The sequence below is a fragment of the Neofelis nebulosa genome, chromosome 1 (genome assembly GCF_028018385.1).
Source record: "Neofelis nebulosa isolate mNeoNeb1 chromosome 1, mNeoNeb1.pri, whole genome shotgun sequence".
NCBI classification, from domain to species: domain Eukaryota; kingdom Metazoa; phylum Chordata; class Mammalia; order Carnivora; family Felidae; genus Neofelis; species Neofelis nebulosa.
Genome location: NC_080782.1, coordinates 118,331,967 through 118,358,231, shown reverse-complemented (window position 1 = coordinate 118,358,231; position 26,265 = coordinate 118,331,967). Strand labels below are relative to the sequence as shown.

Sequence of the window (26,265 nt, the reverse complement as noted above, 5' to 3'; positions counted from 1 at the left end):
TCGTCCTCTAAATCCTTGCACACTTCCAACTTACATAGTTTCTGAATTACCTGGACCACCCTGGCACTGAGCTCTGTAGAATGGTGAGTATGTTGAACTACTTGCTAGAGGGCTATTGAGCTACGACAAGATTTCATTTGGTAGTCTATTCTTGATTTATAATTTAATAGTTGGCGTAATTCTCGGCACTGTTTGTGCCATTATGCTTGTAGGTCTCATCACAAACTTTTTATAAAGAGAGGAAATTTACATTGTGCCAGACACGTATTTTAGTCTGTGTAATAGAAAAGCATGATTTTCCAAAGGTACTTGCATTTGCATTTCAAACACAGTAGGGGTGTGTGTGTGTGTGTGTGTGTGTGTGTGTGTGTGTGTGTTTTAAACTGTGTGTAATGGTCTCTATCAAAAACTATAAATCATCCTTGATTCCTTACTTCTCCCCTCTGTGCATTTCAAGTCTGTTAGCAAAATCTACCTCCAAAAGCTTGTAAATACAACTTACTCACCATTTACCCCACTAACACTGTAGTTCAGGGCACCGTTACCATTTCTCAGCATCTGTGTAGCCCCTGACTGACCTCTTTGCTTCCTTCTGTTCTTGCTTTTTGGAGTCAAGTTCTTTTTCCACATAGCAGCCAGACTAATTTTACATTTAAGAGGCAAATTAAGGCACTGTTACTGTTCCCTTGCTCAAAAAATGTACATTGCTTACCATTTCATTTAGGATAAAACTGGAATTCTTTATCATGGCTTGTAGGATTATACTTACACTCTTATCTGCATAGTTCTTGAAGGTCTTGTCTTAGATTCACTCATTCTGGCCACAGTTCCTTTGTTGTGCTTTGCACAAGCTGGGTACATTCTGATACTTGGCTCTTCCTCTGTCTGGAGTGTTCTTCCCCTAGGTGTTTGCATATGCCCCATGATTTTATTCAGGTGCTTGTCCAAGTGCCTTCTGAGCCATGTGTCTCTTTGCTTTCTTTCCTGTATAGCACTCACAGCTCTAATTATCTAAAATTATCTACTGTCTTCTCCGGCTGCAGAATATAAATTCTGAGGGCTGGAACTTTGTTCATTGCTATATGTGTAACGCCTGCAGCAGTGCTTAACCTAAATATCCCTGAAGGATTACTTTAAAACCTTAGTGATGTGACTCTTCATGCTGCTGAGTGTTATAGTTTCTGAGTTAAATTACAAGTGCGTATTGAGAGCTAAAATTCTTTCCCAATTTTACAGGCATTTTGTAAGCTGATGGTGTTATCTCTTATTAAGAGTAATACTTAAAAAGACGAAAAATATCATTTTTCCATTTAAATAAAGACTACTTAAAGGTTCTCATCCTTTTTGAGTAAAATTCTTGAAACTGGAGTGTAAGAAATGAAAGGAGAAGCAAACATTTGGAATTAATATGTGTACTTTTTTAGTACTTAGTTTTATTTGCATGAGAGTGTAAAATCAGGGAGAAACCAGTTAAGTTACATATTTAAGTTAAATTTAAGTTACATATTAAGTATCTAGGTCGTGTATTTGCACTTTGTAACTCCATTTCTGAAATTTGTATTTTGATTTAAAACAACTAACAATTTTATTGAAAATGTCTGTGTGCAAGTGCATCTCTTTTACTTTTCTAGCTATCTGTAGATTTACGTATATCTGTACATTTATGTATATTTTACATCATTCTAGAAGTATTTTATATAATTGTAACCATAAGTTTTAACTTAAGGTTTTCTTTATTTAATCTTGTTTTTGATAAAAGATCACTTGAGTCAGAAATAGTTTTGTTTTGTTTTTTGTTTTGACAGTTTTTTTTTAATGTTTATTTTTGAGAGAGATAGAGTGGGGTGGGGCAGAGAGAGAGGGAGACAGAGAATCTGAAGTGGGCTCTATGCTGACAGCAGGGAGTCCACTTCGGGGCTTGAATTCACGAACTGTGAGATCATAACCTGAGTTGAAGTTGGATGCCTGACCAACGAAGCTGCTGAGGTGCCCCTGTTTTGACAAAGTTTTAAACTGAATAACGTTTTTAAACAGAAGCAGACCATTTCCATGCAGGATATTAGACTCTGAGGTAGAGACTAGTTATGCTAACACTTAAAATTGGGGGCACCTGGGTGGCTCCATCGGTTAAACATCCGACTTTTGATCTCAGGGTTGTGAGTTCAATCCCTGTGTTGGGCTCAGTGGTGGGCATGAAGCCTCCTTAAAAAAAAAAAAAAAGGTAGCTTATTTCAAAAATAAGCATTTTAATGTAGTATGTGTTATTGAGAGCTTTTTAAGTTCGATGTATTACAAATAGTAATACGTTACCAATATAGTTACTCATTGTCAACTGGCCATCTTGGCCACTCTTTACTGGATCAGTATCAAAGTATAAATTGAATTAAATTGAAATGAGAATGAAATGAAATAATAGAGGTGTCTTGAAAAACTCTGTTCCTCTATACATTGACTACTTGGACGTCAAATGTGTAGGTATTTTTCTATATCAGTCAGTTCTCTGATACCAGCTGGTGTCCTACCATTAAATTGAATTCTGACACTACACGGAATTAGAATCATATCCCATAGATTAAAGGCTTAGACCCACGAGACCTCCCCTCTCTTCAAATGCTTATCACAAGTAGTACCTTCTACACACTTCAGTTTAGCTACAACTCAGGGATTCCCCTGTTCCCCTCCTCAGCTTTAATAATTTGCTATAATGGCTCACAGAACTCTGGGAAGCACTTATGTTTATTGGTTTATAATATAATAAAGGATATGATAAGGGGTACAGTTGAACGGCAGATGATGAGACACGTGGGATGAGGTCTGGAAGTGTCCTGAGTCCCTGAACTTCTGTCCCTGTGAAGTTGGAGTGTGCCATTCTCCTGGTACATGGATATGTTCACCAAGCTCGCAGTTCTCTGAATGCTTTTGGCTATGATTTTTTTTTTTTTTTCAACGTTTTTTATTTATTTTTGGGACAGAGAGAGACAGAGCATGAACGGGGGAGGGGCAGAGAGAGAGGGAGACACAGAATCAGAAACAGGCTCCAGGCTCTGAGCCATCAGCCCAGAGCCTGACGCGGGGCTCGAACTCACGGACCGCGAGATCGTGACCTGGCTGAAGTCGGACGCTTAACTGACTGCGCCACCCAGGCGCCCCATTTTGGCTATGATTTTTATGGGGACAGCTTACATAGGCATGGTTGATTAAATCATTTACCATTGGTGATTGGACTCAGTCACCAGCCATTGAAAGTTCCAGTGTTCTAATCACATGGTTGATTCCACTGGCAACTATCTGCCATCCTGTGGTTATCTAGAGAGACTTTCCAGAAATCACCTCCTGACACTAACTTTGATGTAGTTGAAAGGGGCTTGGTATGAATAACATAAACTTGCTCTTTTCTCCTTTATCTAATTCAGCGACAGGACAAAAGCCAGGTACAACAGTAGAGGCTCCTGTCTCTCCTATCACTTAGGAAATTAAAAGGGTTTTAGGAGCTCTTGCCAGGAGCCAGGACAGAGACCATATATGTATATATATATATATTTTTTTTTTTTCTTCTTCTTTTCTTTTTAATTTAAATTCCACTTCACATATATTGTAATATTAGTTCCAGGTATACCTGGTGCTCATCACAAGTGCACTCCTTAATCCCTGTCACCTATTTAATCCACCTCCCCACCCACCTACCCTCTGGTAACCATCCATTTGTTCTTTGTACTTAAGAGTCTGTTTCTTGGTTTGCTTCTCTCTTTTCACTTTGCCATTGTGTTTTCCCTTTGCCATTTGTTGTGTTTCTTAAATTCCACACGAGTGAAATCATACGATTTTTGTCTTTTTCTGATTTATTTTGCTTAGCATAACACTCTAGCTCCATCCATGTTGGAAATGGCAAATATATATATTTTCTTAAAACACAGTATCACACCCATACTTTTCACAAACTTCTATGTTGAAGAAAAATATACATACATTAAAATCTAAACGTCATAAATTTCACAATGTGAGCATACTGTGTAATTATGTAGATTAAGAAATGGAAATGGTTATGCAGGATGGCTAAGTCCTGAAGGTCTGTACAGCATAGTGCCTATAGCTAGCAGTACTATATCGTATACTGAAATTTTTGCTAGGATGATAGATCTTATGTTAAGGGTTTTTAATATCACTTAAAAATAAGAATAAATCAAAAGGGCTGGAGGAACCTTTTGGAGGTGGATATGTTTACGTCATAGACTGTGGTGGTTTCCTAGATGTATATTTATCTCCAAACTCACAAGTTGTATACATTAAATATGAACAACTTTTTGTATATCAATTATACCTCAATAAAGTTGTTTAAAACCGAAAAGAAGGGGCTCCTGGGTGGCTCAGTTGGTTGAGCATCCGACTTTGGCTCAGGTCATGATCTCGCAGTACATGGTTTCAAGCCCTGCATCAGGCTCTGTGCTGACAGCTCAGAGCCTGGAGCCTGCTTTGGATTCTGTGTCTCCTTCTCTCTCTGCCCCTCTCCTGCTCGCCCTCTGTCCCCCTCTGTCTCTGTCAAACATACATAAACATCAAAAAAATTTGTTTGAAAAAATAATAAAAACGAAAAGAAATGGAATATAGCACCCTAGAAGCTACATTGGCTTAGACAATGTAGCTCTTTAATATGGATGTTTTGATTACATCTATAGAAGTCTACTAGAAATTTTTTATAAAAACTTAACAACTTTGGTTGTGTTTATTGTAACATTCACAAGTTGATGTTTTAAGAAAATAACCGCTTAAAATAGGGGACCTAAAAAGCTCAAGTGTATTGGGAAGCATGACACAAATAATTAGGAGAAGCTTGGAAGCATACCAGAACTCCTAATTTTCTTTGAGAAGGTGATCTCAGCTAGCGATTCCTAACCTTGGTGTGGGATATCCCAGAGGAAGGGTTGTGAAGTTTTCTCCAGCCTCTGAAAAGAAAGTTAATATAAATTCATTGGGCTTATTTGTAGTTCACTACTTTTACAAATAAGAAAGTATATACCAAAAAGGGAGAGAGGGCTTGAGAAGAACCCTCTTTCCCACATGGGTCAGCCTGCACATGCTTTCAGGATTTATTGCAGTGCTGTATTGGGATGGTGCTGAAAATGGCCAATGTGCCTGACAGGAGATGGTGAGATAGTTGTAGGTATCTCTATACAGCTATTAAAGATTGGTAGACAGACATGGCCTGACCTGGAATAAAGTTTTCAGTTTTGTAAAGAACATTTTTTGTTTGACTTTTTCTAAAGATGTACATGCACACCTTTAAAGAGACAAATATTTCTGTAAAATATGCTAGGAAAAGTAATAGAGTGCTGCCCAGTTTTATCTTTCTAAAGACATTTCTTCCAGAGCGTGTGACTTGCTTCATTTTGGACTGGTTACCCTCTACACCTGACATACAGCTGTTATTTTTGAGGGTGACCAGTCTTTACCATCATCCTGAGATTTCCCTCATCTCTCTTGTTTTTGGGGGTAGAGACTTCACCTGTTTCCTTCATCATAAGTCTTTTTCTTTCTTGGTTTACTCCCTTTTGACCCATTCCATCCCTGTAATAGCATCTTGAGAGAACATGTATGGGAGATAAACTTTGGAGCCTTGCGTGTTTGCAAACATTCATTGTACCCTTAATTTGAAATTGGTTGTTTAAGATATGTGAAATTGGAAATCTTTCTCTTTCAGGATTTTGAAGACGTAGCTCTTTTTCTAGTTTTCAGTGTTGTGTTTGAAGCCATCAGTTTATGGGCCTTTGTTTATGGGCCTGTTTATTTTTCCTTTGTGGATGTGTAGGATCTCCTCTTAGTGTATAGCGTTCTGAAATCTCACCGTGATTGTGTACCTTGGTGGAAGGGGCCCATTATGCTGGGTGCTTGGTTGTCCTTTTAGTATGTAAACTCCTGTCTTTCAGTTCTGGGAGATTTTCTTACATTGTTTTTTTTGCATTTGTTTCCAACCTGTTTATTTTTTCATTCTGGGACAGAGAATTTGCCCTTTTGGTCTCGTCCTTAAATTTTCTTTTCACCTGTTTTTTTAATTTTTCTTTTTTTAATGTTTATTTTTGAGAGAGAGAGAGAGAGAGACAGCATAGCATGCGAGAGGGGAAGGGCCAGAGAGAGAGGGAGACATAGAATCTGAAGCTGGCTCCAGGCTCTGAGCTATCAGCCCAGATCCTGATGCGGGGCTCAAACTCACGGATTGCAAGATCATGACCTGAGCTGAAGTCAGACACTTAACCTACTGAGCCACCCCGGCGCCCTCTTTTCACCTATTTTCTACCTCTGCCCTTTCTTTTGGATGACTTGCTCAACTTTATTGTGAAATCCTTTAATTTGAGTTTTCATTTTTTCTGTCCTTTAATTTTTAGGATTTCTTTTTGTTCTTTAAGTTTTTCTTGTTTTATGATTACAGTATATTTTGTTAGTTTTATTAGAAAATAAAACTTACTTTAGTATGTTAAATTAGGTATGCCCCCCCCCCCCCCTTTACCTTGAGAGATACTGCTTTACCTTTTAGAGCAAGAATTAGCAAGATTTTAAAATAAAGTGTCAGACAGTAAATATTTTAGCTTTGGGGGCCATTTGGTCTCTGTCCTAGTAGTGTAGTTCTGCTACTGTAACGAAGGAGCACCCACAGGTAGATAGATGTGAAGGAATGAGCCTGAGTATTCCAATAAAGTTTTACTTGTGGACACTAAAATTTGGATTTCATTTAATTGTCACATGTCATGAAATGTTACAAAATTCTCTATTCCCTAACTATTTAAAAAATGTTAAAACTCTTTTTGGGCTGTACAAAAATAGGCAGCAGGCCAAGTTTGGCCAGCAGATTGTGAATTGCCCACCCTGGTTCTAGAGAATAATCACTTGCCTTTTACTGAGGCTCAGGAGTGGCAGAGCCCCCAGATACATGCTGTTGGCAAGGGAGATTTTCTGATGGACTCCTTCTTAAACAGCCTTATTGTAGCTGTACTCTGCCCTCACTTCCATGGATATCTGGTGCTGTCACTTCTGGAACTGTTTGAGGATTCTCTAATAAAAAAAGAATTGGTTTCTTTCTTTTCTTGACCACTGAATTTGGGTCAGCTCTCTCATTTTTGCCAGTCCTTTACTGCTTATCCTTGTGCTTTTCATCTTCAAGACTTGCTCTTTCTTTTTCCCATTTGCCTGGTCTTGTTGGTTTGTGACTTAAAAAGGGAAATCCTCTCGTCATTGTATTGGCATTGGAAGAAAGGAAATAGATGTGCATGTTCAGTTTATTATCTTGTCTGTACATGATTAGGTGGGGGAAAATATGGGATAGATGTAAAGCATTACATTTTGGTAGAGATAATTATGTCTTAAAAAGAAGCACAGAAATAAATGTAAACTATCTGTTCCATACTCTTAACGTTTTTTTTCTAGAAGAGATTTGGAAGGATTGTAATTTATATATTTTATATCCCCTGAAATTTTTTAATATGCGTGTATTCAGTTTGTAATCAGGGACAATGAAAATTAAAGGGGCTTTTAACTTTGTTCTGGAAGTCTCAGAAGAGGGCTTGTGTGCTTCTGTAACACTGTCAACTGAAGTTTTAAAGTGAGACTTGCTACAGATAATCTGCATACAATTGAGGTATCTAATTCATTTTTTTTTCTATTATAGTTTGGACAAAGACATTGACTCAGTATTTTCTTACAGATTCCATAGTTTGGTAATTAAATTATTCCTGTGGAAGACTAACTTGCCCAATTGGTTTATTTTTGTGATAGGTATTTGATCAATATGTAAAGACGAGGGCAGAGGAAGAACGCAGGGAAAAGAAAAACAAAATAATGCAAGCCAAGGAAGATTTCAAAAAAATGATGGAAGAAGCAAAATTTAATCCAAGGTATATGGTTCATTACTGTAACATTTCAAAATATGTATGTGCTTTCTTCTAAGATCAGCTAAGAGAATATGTATCTTTTGGATAATTGGACATGAAAAGTTTATTTCATTATTGGTTATGCATTTCTAATCTTTATTCTTCATATATTTCCTTTAGAGGAACCTCTTGTGCTCTGTGAGAGGCAGTGTCTAGATATGTTTTTGTCTGATATTTTCAGTTGATTGTTAATGCCTATTGAGTATGTGTAATGGGGTGAAGAAGAGGAGACATTTAAAACTTACATGACTAGCATCATAAAAACAATAATATTTAGCATCATTTAGCGGATATCTTATGTGCACTTAAAAAGTTGTATGTACAAACTTATACATACATACATGCACTTGAAGCACATATATGTATACACACGTTATCTCATTATCTCACTCAGTCTTCTAAAACAGCCAGTATAGATTTATATGCTTGTCTCATACCTTACCCAAGTGAATGTAGGATTTCAACTGGATTCCAGTGTTAATACAGAATAGTCTAGGCAAGAGAAAATTACTTTTTATTTATGGTTTAGTTTTGGCAATAGTGTTTGTTACTTGGTTGCTATGAATACCTCATAACGTGGATAATTTTTAAAACTGTAGGGTAGAATTATGGAGTGTCTTGTTTAAATGGCACTTTTTATAAAAGTTCATCTTGTTGAAACGGTTACTTTTGTCATTGGAAGTAGAGGAGAGAATGTTGTTTGAGAAAGTATATTTAATATTATAATTTTATATTTGAAACATGAAGAGAAACTTAGGGCATTAATACACATCTCAGATAATAAAATTAATAGAGTATTTGGAGCTCTGAAGAACGTAACATTTGTCAGGGGAGAGTAGAGTTTCAGACTCTCCGAGGGGTCTTGGTCCTTTCTTTTTGGTTAATCAAAACATTGAGTTCATGGGTCAGTACTTGTGACTCAGTTATAAAAGACATTTGGGGAGGCAGTTGAGATTTGAGCATGGATGGATTGGTATTACATGGTATTAGAGAATTCACAATTTTCTTGGGTACGGTGGTTATAGAAGAAAAAGGATTTGCTCTGAGGAGATGCATGCTAAAATAGTTACAAATGAAGTCTCATGATGTCTGCAGCTTATTTTCAAATGATTCAGCAAAATACACTTATTTATTAAAACCCTTATGGATCTGACAGTAACTGAGACTCTGAAGAGATTTCCATTTTGTGGATTTGACAAATTAAGTTACTGCTCTATCCCAGTACCCAGGCGGGCGCTCTTTTGGGGCTGACAGAATTGGTGGAGCAAGCTGTACCTTGCAGGTTACTTCAGAAAATAAAGCCATGAGACACATAACTGGAAGTCTTAGCACTTGGGACATTGTGCTGTATTGCTATATTGATGCATTTAATGTGACCCTAGAGATTAGGACCAAATTTAGTAAGTAGCAGAAAATGAGGAGGAAAAACTTAAAATTGAGAAAATATGTCTGCTAACTTAAATTCTCTTTGAAATGGGAAGAGACTATATATTATAACTAGATTTTGTAGATAAAAAACATTGGAGTTTATTCTGAAGGAAAAAATGACTGGGGAGAATTTAGTGCCTATTTCTATGTCTTTTTTCTTTTTGGATTGAAAGAAATTTCAAGGCATATCTCCTTGGGTCAGTTCCTGGTCACTTCCCAGTCTCCTACCACTATTATCCACCCTCACCTCTCCCTGAGAGAAAAGGGTGACTGTCTGTTTACCAAGCAGCACTTTCTGGAGTTGAGAGATGAGTCCTGTAAAAATCTCTATCACCATCTAATGCTAAAATTTCATTTTAGTCTTTTCTAGTGAAAAATAATTATTTTACCTATTTTATTACAAATGATATAAATATGTGTAAAATAATTCTCACTTTTAGAAATTGATTTTATATTTTATTTGTAGTTTTTTAATGTTTTTATTAAAGAAATTATTTTTTAGTGTTTATTTTTGAGAGAGAGAGAGTGAGAGACAGTGCGAGCAGGGAGGGGCAGAAAGAGAGGGAGACACAGAATCCAAAGCAGGCTGTAGTCTCTGAGCTGTCAGCACAGAGCCAACGTGGGGCTCCAACCCACAAACCGTGAGATCACAACCTGAGCCGAAGCCAAGATGCTTAACTGACTGAGCCACCCAGGCACCCCTTTAATGTATATTTTTGAGAGAAAGAGATTGAGAATGAGCACAAGCAGGCCAGGGGCAGAGAAAGAGGAGACACAGAATCCGAAGCAGGCTCCAGGCTCTGAGCTGTCAGTGCAGATCCCAACGTGGGGCTCCAACCCATGAACTGCTAGATCATGACCTGAGCCGAAGTTGGATGCTTAAGTGACTGAGGCACCCAGGTGCCCCGATTTTACATTTAAAAACAGGTTTATTCTTTAATCATAGTAGTAATTCTCTCTTAAAATTATAATGCAAGGTGCTTAGTTTATCGTGAAAACAAAACAGATTTAGTGGACTTAACGTGTATGTCATCCTGTTCCTGGGATACACGTTTTTATTTTATTTAAACTTTTATTAAGTTTACCTATCCATTATTCAAACCAGGTTTGCAATGTATCCTGTTGTTAAAAAGTGTTGAATTAATGAAATTAGGTATTGTGAGTAACGATAGTTATATGTAAAAGATTATTAGAATCCTGGTTTTGTTAGCAAAGCTTCAAAATAGCAAATGTTAGCTATGAATGGTACTCGTAATCTTCAGTTGATGTTTTAAATACTAAATTCTGAAGTTAACCAGTTTATTTACAATTAAAGTTGTAATATAATCTTTGCTTTAACACCTAAGAAGATGTGTTCTATATTTGTATTGAAATAAACAGTTTTTAAAGGGAGAGAGTAAGATTTAGCTTTGCCTTCTAAAAAAACTTGCTAAATATGGGAGTATTTATTATAAGACAAATTATTATGTAAGGTGAAAGCTTCAAATATTGAAATATATCCAAATGTATGAATTATAAATGCCTTTTATTTGTGGAGAAAGTTTTTTTTTATACTGAGCCTCATTATCCCTCGTAGGCCTCATTTTTTTATGTAGCCTTCTTGGCAGCTTGCTTTCCTTTTTGGATCTATGCATTGATGTTTTCATCAAATTTGGAAAATTTTTGATCAGCGTTTTTTCTGTTCTGATTGATTCTTTTCTCTTTTAGAATTCTAATTATCTGACAAATCCCTGAGACTATTCCCCTCCTACCCCAATTTTTTTTGTGTGTATTCTTTTGATGAGATAACTGTTACTGATCTAATTTGGAGTCAGTAGCTCTTTATTCTAGGTCTACTCTTTTGTTAAGCCCACCCAATGAATTTTTCCTTTCAGTTAGTTTTAGGTTCTTTTTTCCTATTTTCTGTGTCTTTGCTAAAACTCCCTTTTATTCATTCATTAAGGCCATGTTTTTAGTTCTTTGAATCTATTTTTCTTAAAATCTTTCAATATAATTACAATATTTTTAAAGGATTTGTCTCTTCCAGAACAGCGTCTGAGCATTTTCAGTTCAGTTTCTGTGGATTGAAAAATTTTTTTGCTTTGGGTTATACATTCTTTGTATGTTTAGTGTTGTCTGATTGAATATTGAAAATAGTGGATTATAGACACTCTGAAAGTCTGTTCCCTTACTCTGAAGAGTGGGTTTTTGTTTTCGCAGGCAGTTTAGTTACAGGCTGATCACCTGAATATAGCTTTGATTTAAGGCTTTGTTAGTGTGGGTCTCAGAAGTTGGAAGTTTCTCAACAGTCCAGCTTTGTCTCCATTGTGCAGCTTTTGTGGACTTTAGTGTCCTAATGCTGTTCTTTTTCTGCACTACTCAGTTTCTAACATTTGTTTTTTGCTCTTAACCAGGTAGCACTTTGGCAGGGGATGTGGTTTTTCCCTGCTATTGTATCCTTCAGCCTTGGCCATCTATTCATGGGGAATCACCTTGTGGTATATTTACTGGGTACTATCTTTCTAGAGCTTCTTCCCTTGCCATTTTAACACCCAGACTCTGATCTTTACTACTTGTAGCTATTGGGACTGCTGTACTCTGCTTGGACTGTAGCTCTGTGTACCTTGGGAAATTGTCCTGCGGCATAGGGCAGTGGGCCTTTCCTCAGTCTTACTACTACCCTACCTATTATGCACTGTTTTGGAATCATTTGCCTCATACATTTGTCTTCTTTCACAGTTGTTTCTGGAAGGAGATCTAATTCGGTAGTTAACTCCACCATGGCTAGAAGCAAGACTCAGCCTCTTCTTAGTGTGGAAATAGATGAGCTCTTAAGTCTCTTGAAGCATATACATTTTTTGTTCTCTGATGTGTTATCCCCCAGTGTCATGCTTGACAGCGTACAAATCACCAACCACATTTTCACCCTTTAGCCCTCTTGTACTCCTTTCTGTAGCTCATTGTTTACTCCTTAGGCAAATGTTGGGACTCAGTGAGTCTTTGGCACATATTCTGGCTGGAAAAATGGTATCTTCTTCTATACCTTTCTATAAGCAGAAATAGCTCTACCAAAGTTAGCACACTTGCCATTTTGTTACAGAGCTACTTTTAGTGAATTTGCAGCCAAGCATGCTAAAGATTCAAGATTCAAAGCAATTGAAAAGATGAAAGATCGAGAAGCCTTGTTTAATGAATTTGTGGCAGCTGCAAGGAAGAAAGAGAAAGAAGATTCGAAGACCAGAGGTGAGAAGGTAAGATGAGTTGATTGACAGGAGCGTGAATGGGAAGAGACTAAGCTGGGGCCATGTTTCTGATCTCATTCATGGGCATAGATCACAGGACCCCCAGACTGGTTAGCTTTTGTAAGTTCACTTTTACAGTTGTTTACGTGTGTGTATTCAGTCACTTTACTTCCATAATGCTTATTTTAATAAGTTTACTAAAGTACATAGATTTGCTTTAAATTTTATTAATACTGAGTTTGCCCAGTACACCCGGAACTGACTGTTAGATCTTTCTACTCACTGGTGCCTGCTAAAATTCAAGATTCCTAATAAGCGGTAACCTTTAAATTTTAAAAAGCTTTTTTATCTTTTTTGCCTTCTAACAGATAGCATTTTAGTGACTTTCTAATCTTTTAGTAAACATATCTTACATATAAATTATTGCTTATCAGAAATAAAGGTCAGCTATGAAAGATTAATGAATTCCAAATGTCACTTGGTAGTGGTGTCAGGAGCGGAGAGGAGCCCACCACTGGGGAGGCAGGCGGGTGGAGACCGCACCGGAGGTGCGCGGGCCATCAGAACACGCAGCCGCTCTCCTTAGTCCCCCTGTGTGCTTTGTGGATGGAGATGAAGAACCTCTGAAGCCTAATCATTTTTGACATTTAAAATGGGCTCTCATTCCAGAAAGTTAAAACATCACAATTTCTATTAAGGAATGTCATGAGGGAAGTAATACCATTCTTAATGGGCTCAAGCCTCCTGCACTGTAAATAGCAACAGTATTGGGTGAAATAACTTTTGTCAGAAATACCTGAAATTTCCTGATTATCTGGTTTCTTGGGCTTCAGTGGAGATTCTTCCAGAATTATTATTTCACCATTAACTTTTTTTTTTTCTGCAAATGATTATGCTTCTCAGGAAATGTGCAGAATTGAGTTCTGTGTAAACATTGTGTATGCTGAATTAGAATCATGTTAATGTATTGTTTGCTACTTTTGACTTTTGGTAATACCTTATTTGATTAAAGAATACCAAGTAAAATAAATAGTTGATACTGTGTGATTGCTTTTATACAAATTGAATGTTTTTCTCTTTGCATTTATAACCAATGTTCTTTTTCTAAACACTCTTTTTGTAACTATTTTGTGTATTCTGTTTTATAACAAGTGGATAGACTTTACAGTTTTGTGCTGTGCGGCCTGTCAATCAGTTCAGTCTGACAGCTGTCAATCACTGATACGCAAAGTATAATGGGATTCCCTAGTGAGGAAAGAATTGGTATCTCTGTGTGGTGACTTTAGCCTCCCGCAGTTCCGGTACTTTACATTTTTTTAGTCTTTTTTCCTTATGAAGTGATGAGAGTTGTGCCCAAAATGTGTTAAAGTAAATTAAATAGATATTGCATCTAAATAAACCTACTATATTCAGCTTTACTTTCTTTTGATTGTAAAATAATTCTCTAAGTTATAGGTTTGGCTTTGTACCTTTACTAAATTTTTAAAAAAGAGGCAGGAAATAAGTGAAACTTTCTCAGCCAATTTAAAGAATGCAAAATTACTTACTAACTAGGCCCTGGGAACAAATCTTTAAGAGTTGAAATACAGTGTATTTTATATTCACGGTCTGAGAAGTAGCTGGTTAATGAAGTTTTATTAGTTTCTTCATGACTTTTAATGATTATTCCTATGAAGTATATTGTCTATACTGTTTTTTTTTTAAACCCCATTTTAGCTGTATGTAATTGAATAGTAAGATTAGTGCTCGTAGCATGGTGCTAGTTTATTGGAGTTTGCTTTCTTTATTCTTATGATTCTCTAATTGTTGTTTGTAGTATTGAGGTAATGCAGTTAAAAGCCAGATAATAAAAGTTTTTTGCTAAGTCAAAAACCTGTAAAGGACACTGACTTTTGGTGAAGTAGCCCCCACCTTTGGTAGACATTTTCAAGCTAAAGAGAAAAATCATTTGCAGGTAGCTTTCACTGGTAATTTTCCATTTTATAAAAAATGCCCCTAAAATTCTGCTTACTTTTGCTAGACTGTTTTGTCTGCCAAAGTAGCTACCTTCAAGGTTTTTTAAATTTTATGATACTGTATAACCCATTTTTATAAAACTGTGGTTCAAATAAGATACCTTTTGGAACAACACATTTGAAGTTGCACACAATAGAGTTAATCCTCTCATGAAGTGCATTTTTCTCTCTTTCCTCACTTAAATTTTCTTCTGAACAAGTTAAGTATTTTACAGTACATTAGGCTTAGGAGACTGTTTTCCCCTGTTAAAGTGAACAGCCTAGATGGTAAGGTACTTTGATTTGGGGAGAGAAGAAAATTGGGAATGTGGAGTCTTGGATTGCTGCTAATGGGTAACTTAAATTTTTTGACATTTATGCAGTTGTTGATAGTTCTCATACAAATGGCAGCTTTGGTAAGCCATGTATAGCCTGTAATGGTAATATCCACAGTGAGAGGAAGTTAAAATTTAATTTTATTTAAAATTCACTGTTTATACATCACACATTTTTAAAACTGTAAGATAGTCATTTGTAGGCTTTGTGTCTAATATTTGAAAATTGTCTTAAGTCCATATAAATTGACTTGGAAATTGGCTTGGAAAGATTCCTGTTTAAAATAGCTTGCATGTTTTATTTAACATAAATTTTGTAAATTTTGCTTTCTAGTTTTCACAGGCATCTAGGAATTTGGTGTTCATCATGTCAGATACAAAGTAGACAAGATGAACAGAAAAATTGTTACATCACTATATCAAGTAGTTGCTTTTTCATTGTGTGAAAATACTGGATTTATGAGTATTTCTTATTACTACAAAGTCAAGAGCCAAGTTCAGTAGTAAAAGAAATCCACAGCTGATTAGCTCTTGGTTTTTAAAAAATTCTCTAATAGGAAAGAAACTCTTTTCTTATAATCTTACTAGTGTTTTCCAGAAATGACATTATCCTCTCTTAATTCTCTGTTAGGGGAAATGAGAGTTTGGAATAGGCAGAAAGAATGTGATTCCATTTCTAATTTCTGATTCCTTTGGTCACGTGGGAAGCCAGCATGTTTAATTCCTACAGGGAAGAGAGGTTCTTGACATGGTCTGACTTCTGTATTGAATTGACTGCCTGCCTCTGGTGTCTCCCCTCATAGGCGTACAAGATAACTTGAATGATACCGAATTTTAAAACAGGTCCTCAAAGTTATATAAAAATAAACGCTTTCTTTATTTCTTTATCCCCTATTTAAAAAAATAAGAATTACAGTTTGGGAGAAGGATTCTAAGTATTGTACATGTTGCTACCAAAGGATTAATATCTTTTAATAACCTTGGTGTAATTTTACTGAGTTGGTACTTGATTGGCTCAGAATGTTAATTTATTAACAGTTTTGAGTTATAAAGGTATACATGTTTAATGCTAAAAAATACCAAAAATCTGAATATAGTTTTTAAAGTAATGATTAATTATGATCATAGAAATCCTATAATTTATATGTAAGGGTACAGGCATTGATTTTTTTTTAATTAAAATACAAAAATTTACCCTGCTTTTTACTTGTTTTTAGACATTTGGCAGTACCGTTCCAAGTTTCTAATGAATGAGACTTGTTATTTGTGCTCATCTATTTCTAAATTCCCCTATTGTAACAAACAAAAATTATATTCATCTACTTTTTAAAATAAGTCATTATTATTAACTTGATGTTAAAATGTAGTTTACTGTCAGTTCATAAACCTGATTGTTATCTAAAAATAAATATAAATTCTTATTTCTTATAAAAACGTGGCATTGCTGAAATGAAAAAGTTAACAACCTAAAAAAATTTTTTTTCTGTATTTGAATAATTTGGAGAAAATGATTTATCTTGAGTTTGGTAGATTTTAAATGAGAGTTTATGTCTGTTGATTTTTATATTTATCATGAAAGAGCAATTCTGATACTCTTTTTGACTAAAATTTATTCCACTATAAATAAATGAATTTGAAAAGTTATTATTCTCATCTTTAAGGTAAGTGAACAATTTTTTCTGGTTGTAAACATTTGCATATGAGGAATTTCTCATGGTGGATTCCCCCCACCCCCCATTCCCTGATAATGTTTTGAAATACAGATTAAATCGGATTTCTTTGAACTGTTATCTAATCATCACTTGGACAGTCAGTCCCGATGGAGCAAAGTAAAAGACAAAGTAGAAAGTGATCCACGTTACAAGGCAGTGGATAGTTCTTCAATGAGAGAAGACCTTTTCAAACAGTACATTGAAAAAATAGCCAAGGTAACTATTGTGTTTATTTATACTATAAATATGGAATAAGAAAATTCTTAATTGCATCATAAAGGTATTAGCTGCTGTTTGGGATTTGGAATTTTTCCTGTCAGTATAATTAATATAAGGATCTCTAGCACATGTAGTTGATTTGGAAACGAGGTACAGTGTTAATGTATATTCTTGGTAAAACCCAGGTTTGAAATTCTGTATTTGGCAAGCCACTTACTCTGGGAACATAGCTTGATAATGTAATTTTACCTTATAGAATTTGGACTCAGAAAAAGAAAAGGAGCTTGAAAGGCAAGCCCGCATTGAGGCAAGCCTTCGAGAACGAGAAAGAGAGGTTCAAAAGGCACGTTCAGAACAAACAAAAGAAATAGATCGAGAGAGAGAGCAACACAAACGAGAAGAAGCTATCCAGAATTTCAAGGCTCTTTTATCTGACATGGTATATATTCCTCTCACTCCCCTCTCCTCCCCCCCCCCCCCCCAGCCCTGTCCCTTAAGTACTGGATATTAGAGATCTCTTAGGTTGTCTTGTTAGTGCAAATTTTAATATTCTTTAAATGGAATCTGAGAGATCTAATTTGGTAAGTTGTTTCATAAAGTGTTTTAAAATAGTATTAGCACCCACTAGAATAAGAAAACCATTGTTATTTAACATTTTCAGAAGTTTCTTTGTACATATAAAAATGTATAATCTTTTAGTCTCAAAGATAACTTTTTATTCTTGATGGAAGTCATCTTAAATTATTACACACTTACATGCCATAATAATAAACAAAATGTGCTGAATAGAATTAAACCTTTTGCTTGTGATTTAGGGTCACCACTGTGGTGATGAATGATTGTACATGTAAATGGTATGAGGTCTAGACTGGAGGTGTACTGACCCCAGGAGATAGATACTCTGGAATTTTCTTGCCAGCGCTTCTGCACATCACCCAGGGTTGCTGAGGTGTGTAGGGTTTTGTCTGTATAGCCAGTGCACCGAGGCCACTCTCCTGTGGCCATGGTCCACATGTTTTGTCCCCTCTCTGTGTCACCATCTCTCCTACTATTTCTTTTCTCTCTTTCATAAGGACTCTTGTTGTTACTACTACTACTGTCAGTTCTTTGGATTTCTTCCCTTGCTTCTACTGGTATGTTTTGAGTTTCCTCTTTCTGTTCTCTGGCTAGTTACAGTCATTCACTGATTTCTTTCCCTGCGTTTACTTTTCCCCACATTCATTCTCTTTATCGCAGTCACAGAAATCATCCTAAAAACCAAATCTGATTTTGTCACTCTCCCTGTTGCTTTCACAGAGAGAAGCTTCTCTACTCTTAGTGGTTGCAAACATCTAAAATTTAGTTGTCTTAGCATAATATATGACTTCATTCCTTAACTCCCCCACCACCTTCATGTTATGTTACCCTCTTTGGTTTTCTCTCTTGCCCCTTTAAGCTCTAGCCTTTCTGCACTTAGTTCTAATGAACCATATTTACACTTAATGAATTCTGGCATTAGTCATGCTAATCCCTCCACCTAGAATACTTCAAGTGTGCTTGAAAACTCATTTTTCAAGAGCACACCCAGATAACTCTTCTTTGAGGCTGATCTTGACCCATCTAAGGCAGATTTGTTTTCCTGTTCCCTTTGCCTGCCCTGTGGTCAGCATACACCTCACAGCACTTATTATGTGCTTTTCCCATTACTTGCTTACTTGCCTCTCTTCTCTTAAAAAAGTTGAGTCCTTTGAAGGAAGGGGTAGTGTCTGTCTTTGTTTTTCCAGTACCAAGCTCCGTGTTCAGCTGACTCATTTTTAGGTGCTTGATAAATGTTGATTAAATAAATGTTTTTATATTTTTCTTCTTTCTTACCTTTCTGTCTTTTTAGCCTCCCATATTTCTTAGCATTGGCAGTGGTTTAACTAGCAGTAACTTGTATTGCCATTACCAGCAGTGAAGCATAATCTTGTGCTGGTTGTTGAACCAGCCTGATCTGTCACGTCTTCTCTTACTGACCATGTTAATTCTTGCTTATGCTTTGAAATGTCACTTCCAGTATGTAGTTGATAAGTACAAATTTGAGCTCAAGATCTGTTGGTGGGTTTTTTTTCCTGTCACCTCTTTAGTCCTGTAGCAAGATATTTCCGGTTTTATTTCTATCCATTTCTCCTACTCAAGGTTGGTAAGATGTTAAATAGAGTGCCTAAGTACGATTAAAGTAATTCTCTTCATCTTTCTACACCTCTGAATCCATACTTGATAGCTTGCTTGGGTGAGCTCTGAGAGGTGGGATTTCTGGTTTAAAGAAGCAGATTTTTAGTGACTATTTAAGGTGGAGTCACCAGAAGCTTCCGTTATTAATTGTATCATTCCTAAACTAGATAAATAAGCCTTTTATTGTTGAAATGTGAAAAAAAGAGATCTTTGGTGATAGAATTTTCTGGTACGATTTTAGGTGCGTTCTTCAGATGTGTCATGGTCTGATACTCGGAGGACTCTCCGAAAAGATCACCGTTGGGAATCTGGATCCTTGTTGGAAAGAGAGGAGAAAGAGAAGCTTTTTAATGAACACATTGAAGCACTTACCAAAAAGAAGAGGGAGCACTTTAGGCAACTTCTGGATGAAACTTCTGCAGTAAGTCTCTTATTTTCCTTGTTTTAATCTAGATGGGGTCTTTAAGAATAATTCCAAAAACATCGTAGTGTCGTGGTCTTTAGATCTCTTACTGGAATGCATGGGTTTTATACACTTTCTTTTCTGTTTTTTTTTCTTTTCTTTTCTTTTTTAAGTAAAGTGTAAATGGCATTCTTAACTATTTAGAAATTACTTCCTGCCGCAGTTTTCACATTCCTGGTGATTGATATTGGGCTTTGTTGTGTGATCATTGATCCCTCCTAATGATAGAATGATAGACTGAGTGGATTGCATCTTTTGCTCCATTTTCAGTTTGGTCCCATGGTCCCTTTCTTCCCTCCGTCGTTCATGTTTTCTTCTGATACCTGACCTCCTTTTGGTGGTGTTTCTTCAGAAGTTACAGTGTTGCCTCTGGGGATCCAGGGTTTGCAGGTGATTGTCTTAGGCCACCTTGAAATAGGACCATGAATATAACTCTTGTGGCCAACAACAAAAAGAAATTGTGTTAAAGCTGCTTCCTGTCTCTAGCTAGTCCAATTACATTTGGGCATTATTACAGGAGATTGTAGGTCAGTGTGCAATACTGTGTACCGTATGTCCTGCCGCCCTTTGATCTTTGCGATGAAAGTGAGTTGTATTTGTGTTTTTTATTCCTTGCCTTTCAAAGATTACCTTAACATCCACATGGAAAGAAGTAAAAAAAATCATTAAGGAAGATCCTCGGTGCATTAAGTTCTCCTCCAGTGACAGGGTAAGAGGATTTTGTCTGAGATTTACTGTCAGTTGATAAATATTAAATGTGGGCTTAATCAGCACCACCAGTATGTATTTTGATTAAACTGACATGGATGGTTTTAAGTGAATAACTTAAGAGTATGAGAAGTAAATCTGAATTTTAAGGTCATATTTTTTATCTTGCACTATACATTAATAAGACAGCAAAGTAGAAACTGTAAAAATGTCATCCTTGGGGTTAAGCCTGTGTTCTGGGATGTTAGAGCTTTACTGAAGCTGTAGTTTTTGTTTCTGGTATAGTCAGGTCCCACTACATAGACATTTTCAACCTGGCCATGGATACCAGGCTGTCAGAGCACCAGAGCCGTGTTAGCAGAATGCCATAATGTGATCTTTTGTTGTTACATGCCCCGGAGACTGGAGTAGAGGAACTGCAGATGGGGGAAGTTTATAGAAGCTGAGCCCTGTTCTGGGACACTCTCACTCCTGTGTGGAAAATGAACTCCCCTGGGTTCTGAAATAGTGAATGATGCCAAGGATAGGGTAGCTGACCGCAGTCTTATTTTATCCCTTGGCCTTTCATTTGTTCCTTCTCCCCATCATTCTCCTTTCCCAGTTGGTTTCTCTAGGTCTAGGGTGCACAACCCCATAGAGCTATTATTCTTCCCCCTGTTTCCTTAAGATGGATTGTAGATGTGTGGACCACAAAGTACACATGGCTGGGAAAGAGTGGTGGACCGATAGCTGACAGGTCTAGTCTTAGTTTCTAACTTTTCTGATTGTTTAAATTGACAATAATGCTTTTTAATATTATTATTATTGTTAATATTAATATTAGCCCAAAGAGTTTATACCCATTATGCCTGTTCCTTACTAGAAAAGCTAAATGCTCAGGATCAGTTAGTACTAAGTTATGAATGTTATTTGGGGTTCTCCATAAGTTATACCACATTATTGTCTTGGTGTTAGAAGATAGAAGTACAGTTTACAGGAAATACCCCCTTAATTTCTTTATTTTCAAGAGTGTCTACCACTTGAGGTTGTTAGGAACACAAAAGGAGATATCCTGATAAAACCCTCAGCACAGTGTAGCACATTGCAAGCCCTCGGGCTTTAGCTACTGCTAATATATTGAGTGGTTCCTTGTTCTTGGCTTCTTTTTGCCTTAAAAATGTACATTGCGTATTTTGCAGTTTAATGAATGCTGCGTGAACAAAAATGTACTTTCTAGCCTTTTTCTTTGGAATTATTTATGATGTGACTTACAAATTACCGGTTTAATAAATAATTGATAGTAATTTTGGAATTTGTGACTTTTTTTTTTTAAATCTTACTGTCCTTTTGCAGAAAAAACAAAGAGAGTTTGAAGAATACATCAGAGACAAGTACATCACAGCCAAAGCTGACTTCAGGACGCTTTTGAAAGAGACCAAATTTATAACATATAGGTGTGTGCAATGAAATGTTTCATATCCGCAGTCATTGTCTTTACTAGTCTTTACTCTAATGGCCAGAGCATTCTATGCATTCACACACATGTTGACATTATTAATTTTTAGGAATAAGAAGAAGCCAATTTTATTAAAGGCCAAATACAGCCCATGTCTACCTTACTTTTTTTTTTTTTTTTTTTTTTTAAAGAAAGGGCCCAGATGTCAATTCTTATTTTGTGTTACCCACCCATCCAGTTTTTTAAACACACTTTTGTTTTTACTTCACTGCTTTTTTAGGAATACCCCCCCGCTTGATAAGAGTTGTATTTGTGAAGAGATTTCTTAAACAATCCTTCACTATCCATTGTCTCTGCCTCCTGTGAAGACTATTCAGTGTTGTGGAACATTTCTTAAGCTTGAAATCATCTTAAGCTCAGCAAAAACTTTTTTTTTTCCAGATGATAGCAATTTGCTGGATACTTTTAAATAAAAATTTTAAACGATAAAAATCAAAGTTTCTAGACAAGATTTCTCTGTAACGTGCCCAGTAGTTCCACATTCCCAACCGTTTTACCATCAGGAAAACAAGTTTACAATGCTCAATGCTTAGCATTCAGTGCACAGGAAAGCAGTTTTGTTTCATGCTCCAGCTTTTCTTCCTTTAAGAGAAAAATTGGAAACATCTTAATGAAGGGTATGTGCACGGGAGGATAGATAGTGCTGAGGGTGTGGTTTTTAGGTATTTTGTCATTGGATTTTTTGGTCAGGATCCTTAATGTTTTGCATCAGCTTGGGCTTTTAAATTAGATGTGAAGTAAGACTTCTTTCTACATTTTTATAGTTAATTTAGTGAAAGATGTGAAAGTGAAAGCTTGTGAAAGATGCTGGGATTGGCAGCCCCGCAGACTGAAGTCCTCTGTTCATCCACAGAACAGGTACAGCACGGGCAAGATTTACCCACCCACCCTCAGCCCTGATCTGGAGGGACCACCAGTAGGGGTGGGAGGGTAATTCAGCTTCTGAGGCCCTTTCACTCCTTGGAGTCTTTGCTGAGGCGATTTACAAAGGTGACCACTGCAGTGAAATTTTTCTTAAAAAAAAAAAAAAAAAAAAAATGGAAACACAATTAGGAACTAGATGGACATTTCCAGCTCATTTCTGAAAGACCTGTGAACAGCAGTCAGTAATTCTTGGACTTGTTTTCTTATTTCAGATCCAAAAAGCTAATCCAGGAATCTGATCAGCACCTGAAAGATGTAGAAAAAATTTTGCAGAACGACAAACGGTATCTAGTACTAGACTGTGTGCCAGAAGAGAGGCGTAAACTGATTGTGGCCTATGTGGATGACCTGGATCGCCGGGGTCCACCCCCACCTCCCACAGCGTCAGAGCCCACGAGACGATCAACAAAATAATTCTCAGTACTCTTCCACAGGGGTATCTTAATTCAAAAACGCTTGCATGAGCCAATTTCCAGGTTTTTACATGTATGTGCATTAGTCAGACTATTGCAGAACCATCTGACGAACAGAAGGAGAAGCATTCGTGAACAGTTTCTGAACAGAGAACACTTTGGAAATAATTTATGCTTTTCTTTGTGTGGCATGACTGACATACATACTCAAATATAGGCTGTCTCTAGTAAATCTAAAATCTTGAAGCTAAAAATCATCCTTTTATGAGGTGTGGAAGTCAGTGACTTTTGGTGATGTTCTTTCTAGCAGTGTTAAACATGCAAGATGTAAGAGCATTTGTGGTTTGAACTTGCAAGATGCAAATACCACAGACTCCAAGAAAACCTAAGTTAGGGTTTGTTTTGTTTTGATTTTGTTTTTTAAAGCGGGTAAAAGAGAAAACACTGAAAATTGAATTCTTATCTTCCAGAGGCTAAGATTATTATAATGGACATACTTTTACCTTTGTCTCTAAAGAACACTTTAGTTTTGTTTGTTCACTTACGTGCTTTGATTACCCCCTCTGAATTCTAGGCCAAGTCTTGTTTAGCCTAAGAGAAGATTTATTTAGTAATTTCTTCTCAGGTATGGAACCACGGTCATAACTAACATGTTGGCCAGAATAGGACTGATGGTTAAACACGTTTTATTTACCATTAAGTGATCTTTATCAAATATTCTGGATTAGACAACAAATTATCTTTCTTGGGTGTTCCCTGTAAACTATACTCCAGTTTGAATGTTAAACTTTTGTTTCTAAAGTTTAATTTTAAGATGTTTGAATGTTCAGTTTATGTATTTGAACTACAATAAACCAACCCTTTTTATATATGTGGATTGTATATGATTATTGTTGTGCAACCTATAACAAAGACATCTTTTAAACCTGTTCATTAAAGCAGTAGCAACTGTAATTTGGCACAGAGAAAGTTGACTTCCAATCCTATATATCACATAGTTTTTAAAGGCTTGAATATAATAAATTATTTGCAGTATAAAAGGGAAGGAATTTGTAAAGAACCATTTTGGTGCTCAGTCTCTTAGCAATATCCTACTGCCTCATAGCAAGAAGATGCTGGTTTTTTATTCGTGTGTTTTCTTGGTTTTGTCTCTATGTTAACACAATTGATGGTGAAGCCTTCTTGGCACCCTTTCAGTGTGCCCTGCACATCTTACCGTGGAATGTACCTTTGACCTCCACTCGCTCTTTCTAGCTGTACCTCCCCACTTTATTTTTTTTTTATTTTTATTTTTTTTAATTTTTTTTTAACATTTATTTTTGAGACAGAGAGTGACAAAGCATGAATGGGGGAGGGTCAGAGAGAGGGAGACACAGAATCCGAAACAGGCTCCAGGCTCTGAGCTGTCCGCACAGAGCCCGACGCAGGGCTTGAACTCACGGACCGCAAGATCATGACCTGAGCCGAAGTCGGACGCTTAACCGACTGAGCCACCCAGGCGCCCCTGTACCTCCCCACTTTAAAGATTCCTGTCTCATTCCTTCATAGATTTCTCATTTCAAAGTACCACATCCATGTTTAAGAAAAATAGGTTAATTGGATAACGTATCTTCCCTTTTCTCTCCCATCTCCTGTGATTGCAGCAAAACCTAAAATGAGGAAATACCAGTAGATTGTATGTTCTGTGCACACAGACACAAATCACATGCATACAGACTCATTCACACTTAACATTACTTAGTACTTAGCTTAAATATATTAAGTGTTACAGAAATCATGTATGTGAGAAACTATAATTAACTAAGGTCCTAACCTGTACAATTTGATAATGAACGAGATAGTTTTTCCCATTTTTCCCCCTTTTTTTGAAGGTCATTTGTATAAACCCATTGAGTGATTTTTAAGTTCTGTGAGGCATGAAGCTGAAGTGTTTGCCAAAAGGAGCACAGCTGTTGTAGGAATATAACTGGCCAGCAAAAGTGAAAGCTCTTAGAATGCTTTATTTTGTTCTGAATTCCACGTAGTGTTGTTTGCCCACTCACTGTTTTGTTTCTCACAGTTGAAAAGTGTGAAAAAAAAAAAAACGGTTTGGTGATACCTATCCTAATTTCCTACTTCTGTTGTAAAGTATTTGGGATTGACTGTTCATTTAAGGTGCAAATCAAGCTTTACTATGCAGATTTCTTTAAAAGACCAAGTCAGGACTCTGTATATTAGGTTTTTAATGAAAAGGTCATCATAATTACACTGTGTTTCAGTATCCGCATACTGACTTGGCGCTTACTGTCAAACTCCTTAAAGATAAGTGATACAGTTTACCCTGAGACCTATGTCAATACTAAGGTCTGACCTCCCCATAAAGCCCCATTGTGCCAAGTGATGATTTTGAAAGGCGCATTCAAGACAAAGACAGCTCTAAGTCTCCAAAACTATCTGAAGTAAAGCAATTGTTTTTATTTGTTTACAAGTTAAAATGTCAAAACAGTGGAAGCTCACATCCAGCCAGCATTTACTATATTATATAGTGAACAATCTAATTCAAATAGTTCACCACAGTTTTCAAGGTAATCCCTTTGTATAACTGTCTCACAAAACAGTATTTGGGTATTTGGGTTAAATTGTACTTTGTGATCTTGTGAGCCTTAAAATAAAAATTTGTAATGAACCAGATAAAATGAAATCAGCCCTATCTTCTGTGTTAAAAGCAAACCATGACCATTTGTAAAGAAAAAAACATTCCCTAAAACCCATAGACTGGACATTTTTTAAAAAACACAAATTCCATCCACAGCATATTTTTGTATTTTAAGTTCCCCATGGCTTGGCAAAATGGCAGTTTCTTTTTCTGAGGGAACCACACAATGAAAATACCCCAGAGTTCCATTATAAAGTAATCAAGAATCATGGATAAATATCCTTATGTTTAATAGGGAAAGAAATGTATCATAATGATTGTTTTATTGGGTATGATTTACCTTGCTGTAAAATGAAGTTGTTGCCTTTTACTTGAATTATATTGGTAAAGTGTTTGGGAACACAAAATTTAGTAGTATTGCTTTTCTTTCTCCATCGCCTTTGTGCTGTTTGTTTTCTATTCTTGGCCAAATTCTGTCCTATATCCATAGAATTTTTTCTTTTCCTATTATTTTTTTTTTCCTTGTTACTCTTGATCATCTTTGTAACAAAGACCCTGAGGTATTTTAAAACTTGGGCAGGGTGCAATGAGTTCAGTGTTCAGGGGACA

The 26,265-nt window shown here is 36.4% G+C and overlaps 1 protein-coding gene across 9 annotated transcripts in view; it reads left to right on the top strand.

The window, feature by feature from the left end:
- Nucleotides 1–23,892, top strand: part of TCERG1 (transcription elongation regulator 1) — a 60,893-nt gene extending 37,001 nt beyond the window's left edge. For 8 of the 9 annotated variants that reach the window (XM_058732683.1, XM_058732681.1, XM_058732673.1 and 5 more), the window contains 8 exons: nucleotides 7,762–7,880; nucleotides 12,424–12,574; nucleotides 16,658–16,822; nucleotides 17,082–17,264; nucleotides 19,260–19,439; nucleotides 20,107–20,190; nucleotides 21,522–21,622; nucleotides 22,821–23,892. In XM_058732683.1, the coding sequence (XP_058588666.1) occupies nucleotides 7,762–7,880; nucleotides 12,424–12,574; nucleotides 16,658–16,822; nucleotides 17,082–17,264; nucleotides 19,260–19,439; nucleotides 20,107–20,190; nucleotides 21,522–21,622; nucleotides 22,821–23,022 (1,185 nt within the window). In that variant the 3' untranslated portion in view covers nucleotides 23,023–23,892. Of the gene's footprint in view, nucleotides 1–7,761; nucleotides 7,881–12,423; nucleotides 12,575–16,657; nucleotides 16,823–17,081; nucleotides 17,265–19,259; nucleotides 19,440–20,106; nucleotides 20,191–21,521; nucleotides 21,623–22,448; nucleotides 22,543–22,820 lie in introns of all 9 variants that reach the window. The other variant, XR_009262665.1, reaches the window with a different exon arrangement.
- Nucleotides 23,893–26,265: the final 2,373 nt, after the last annotated feature.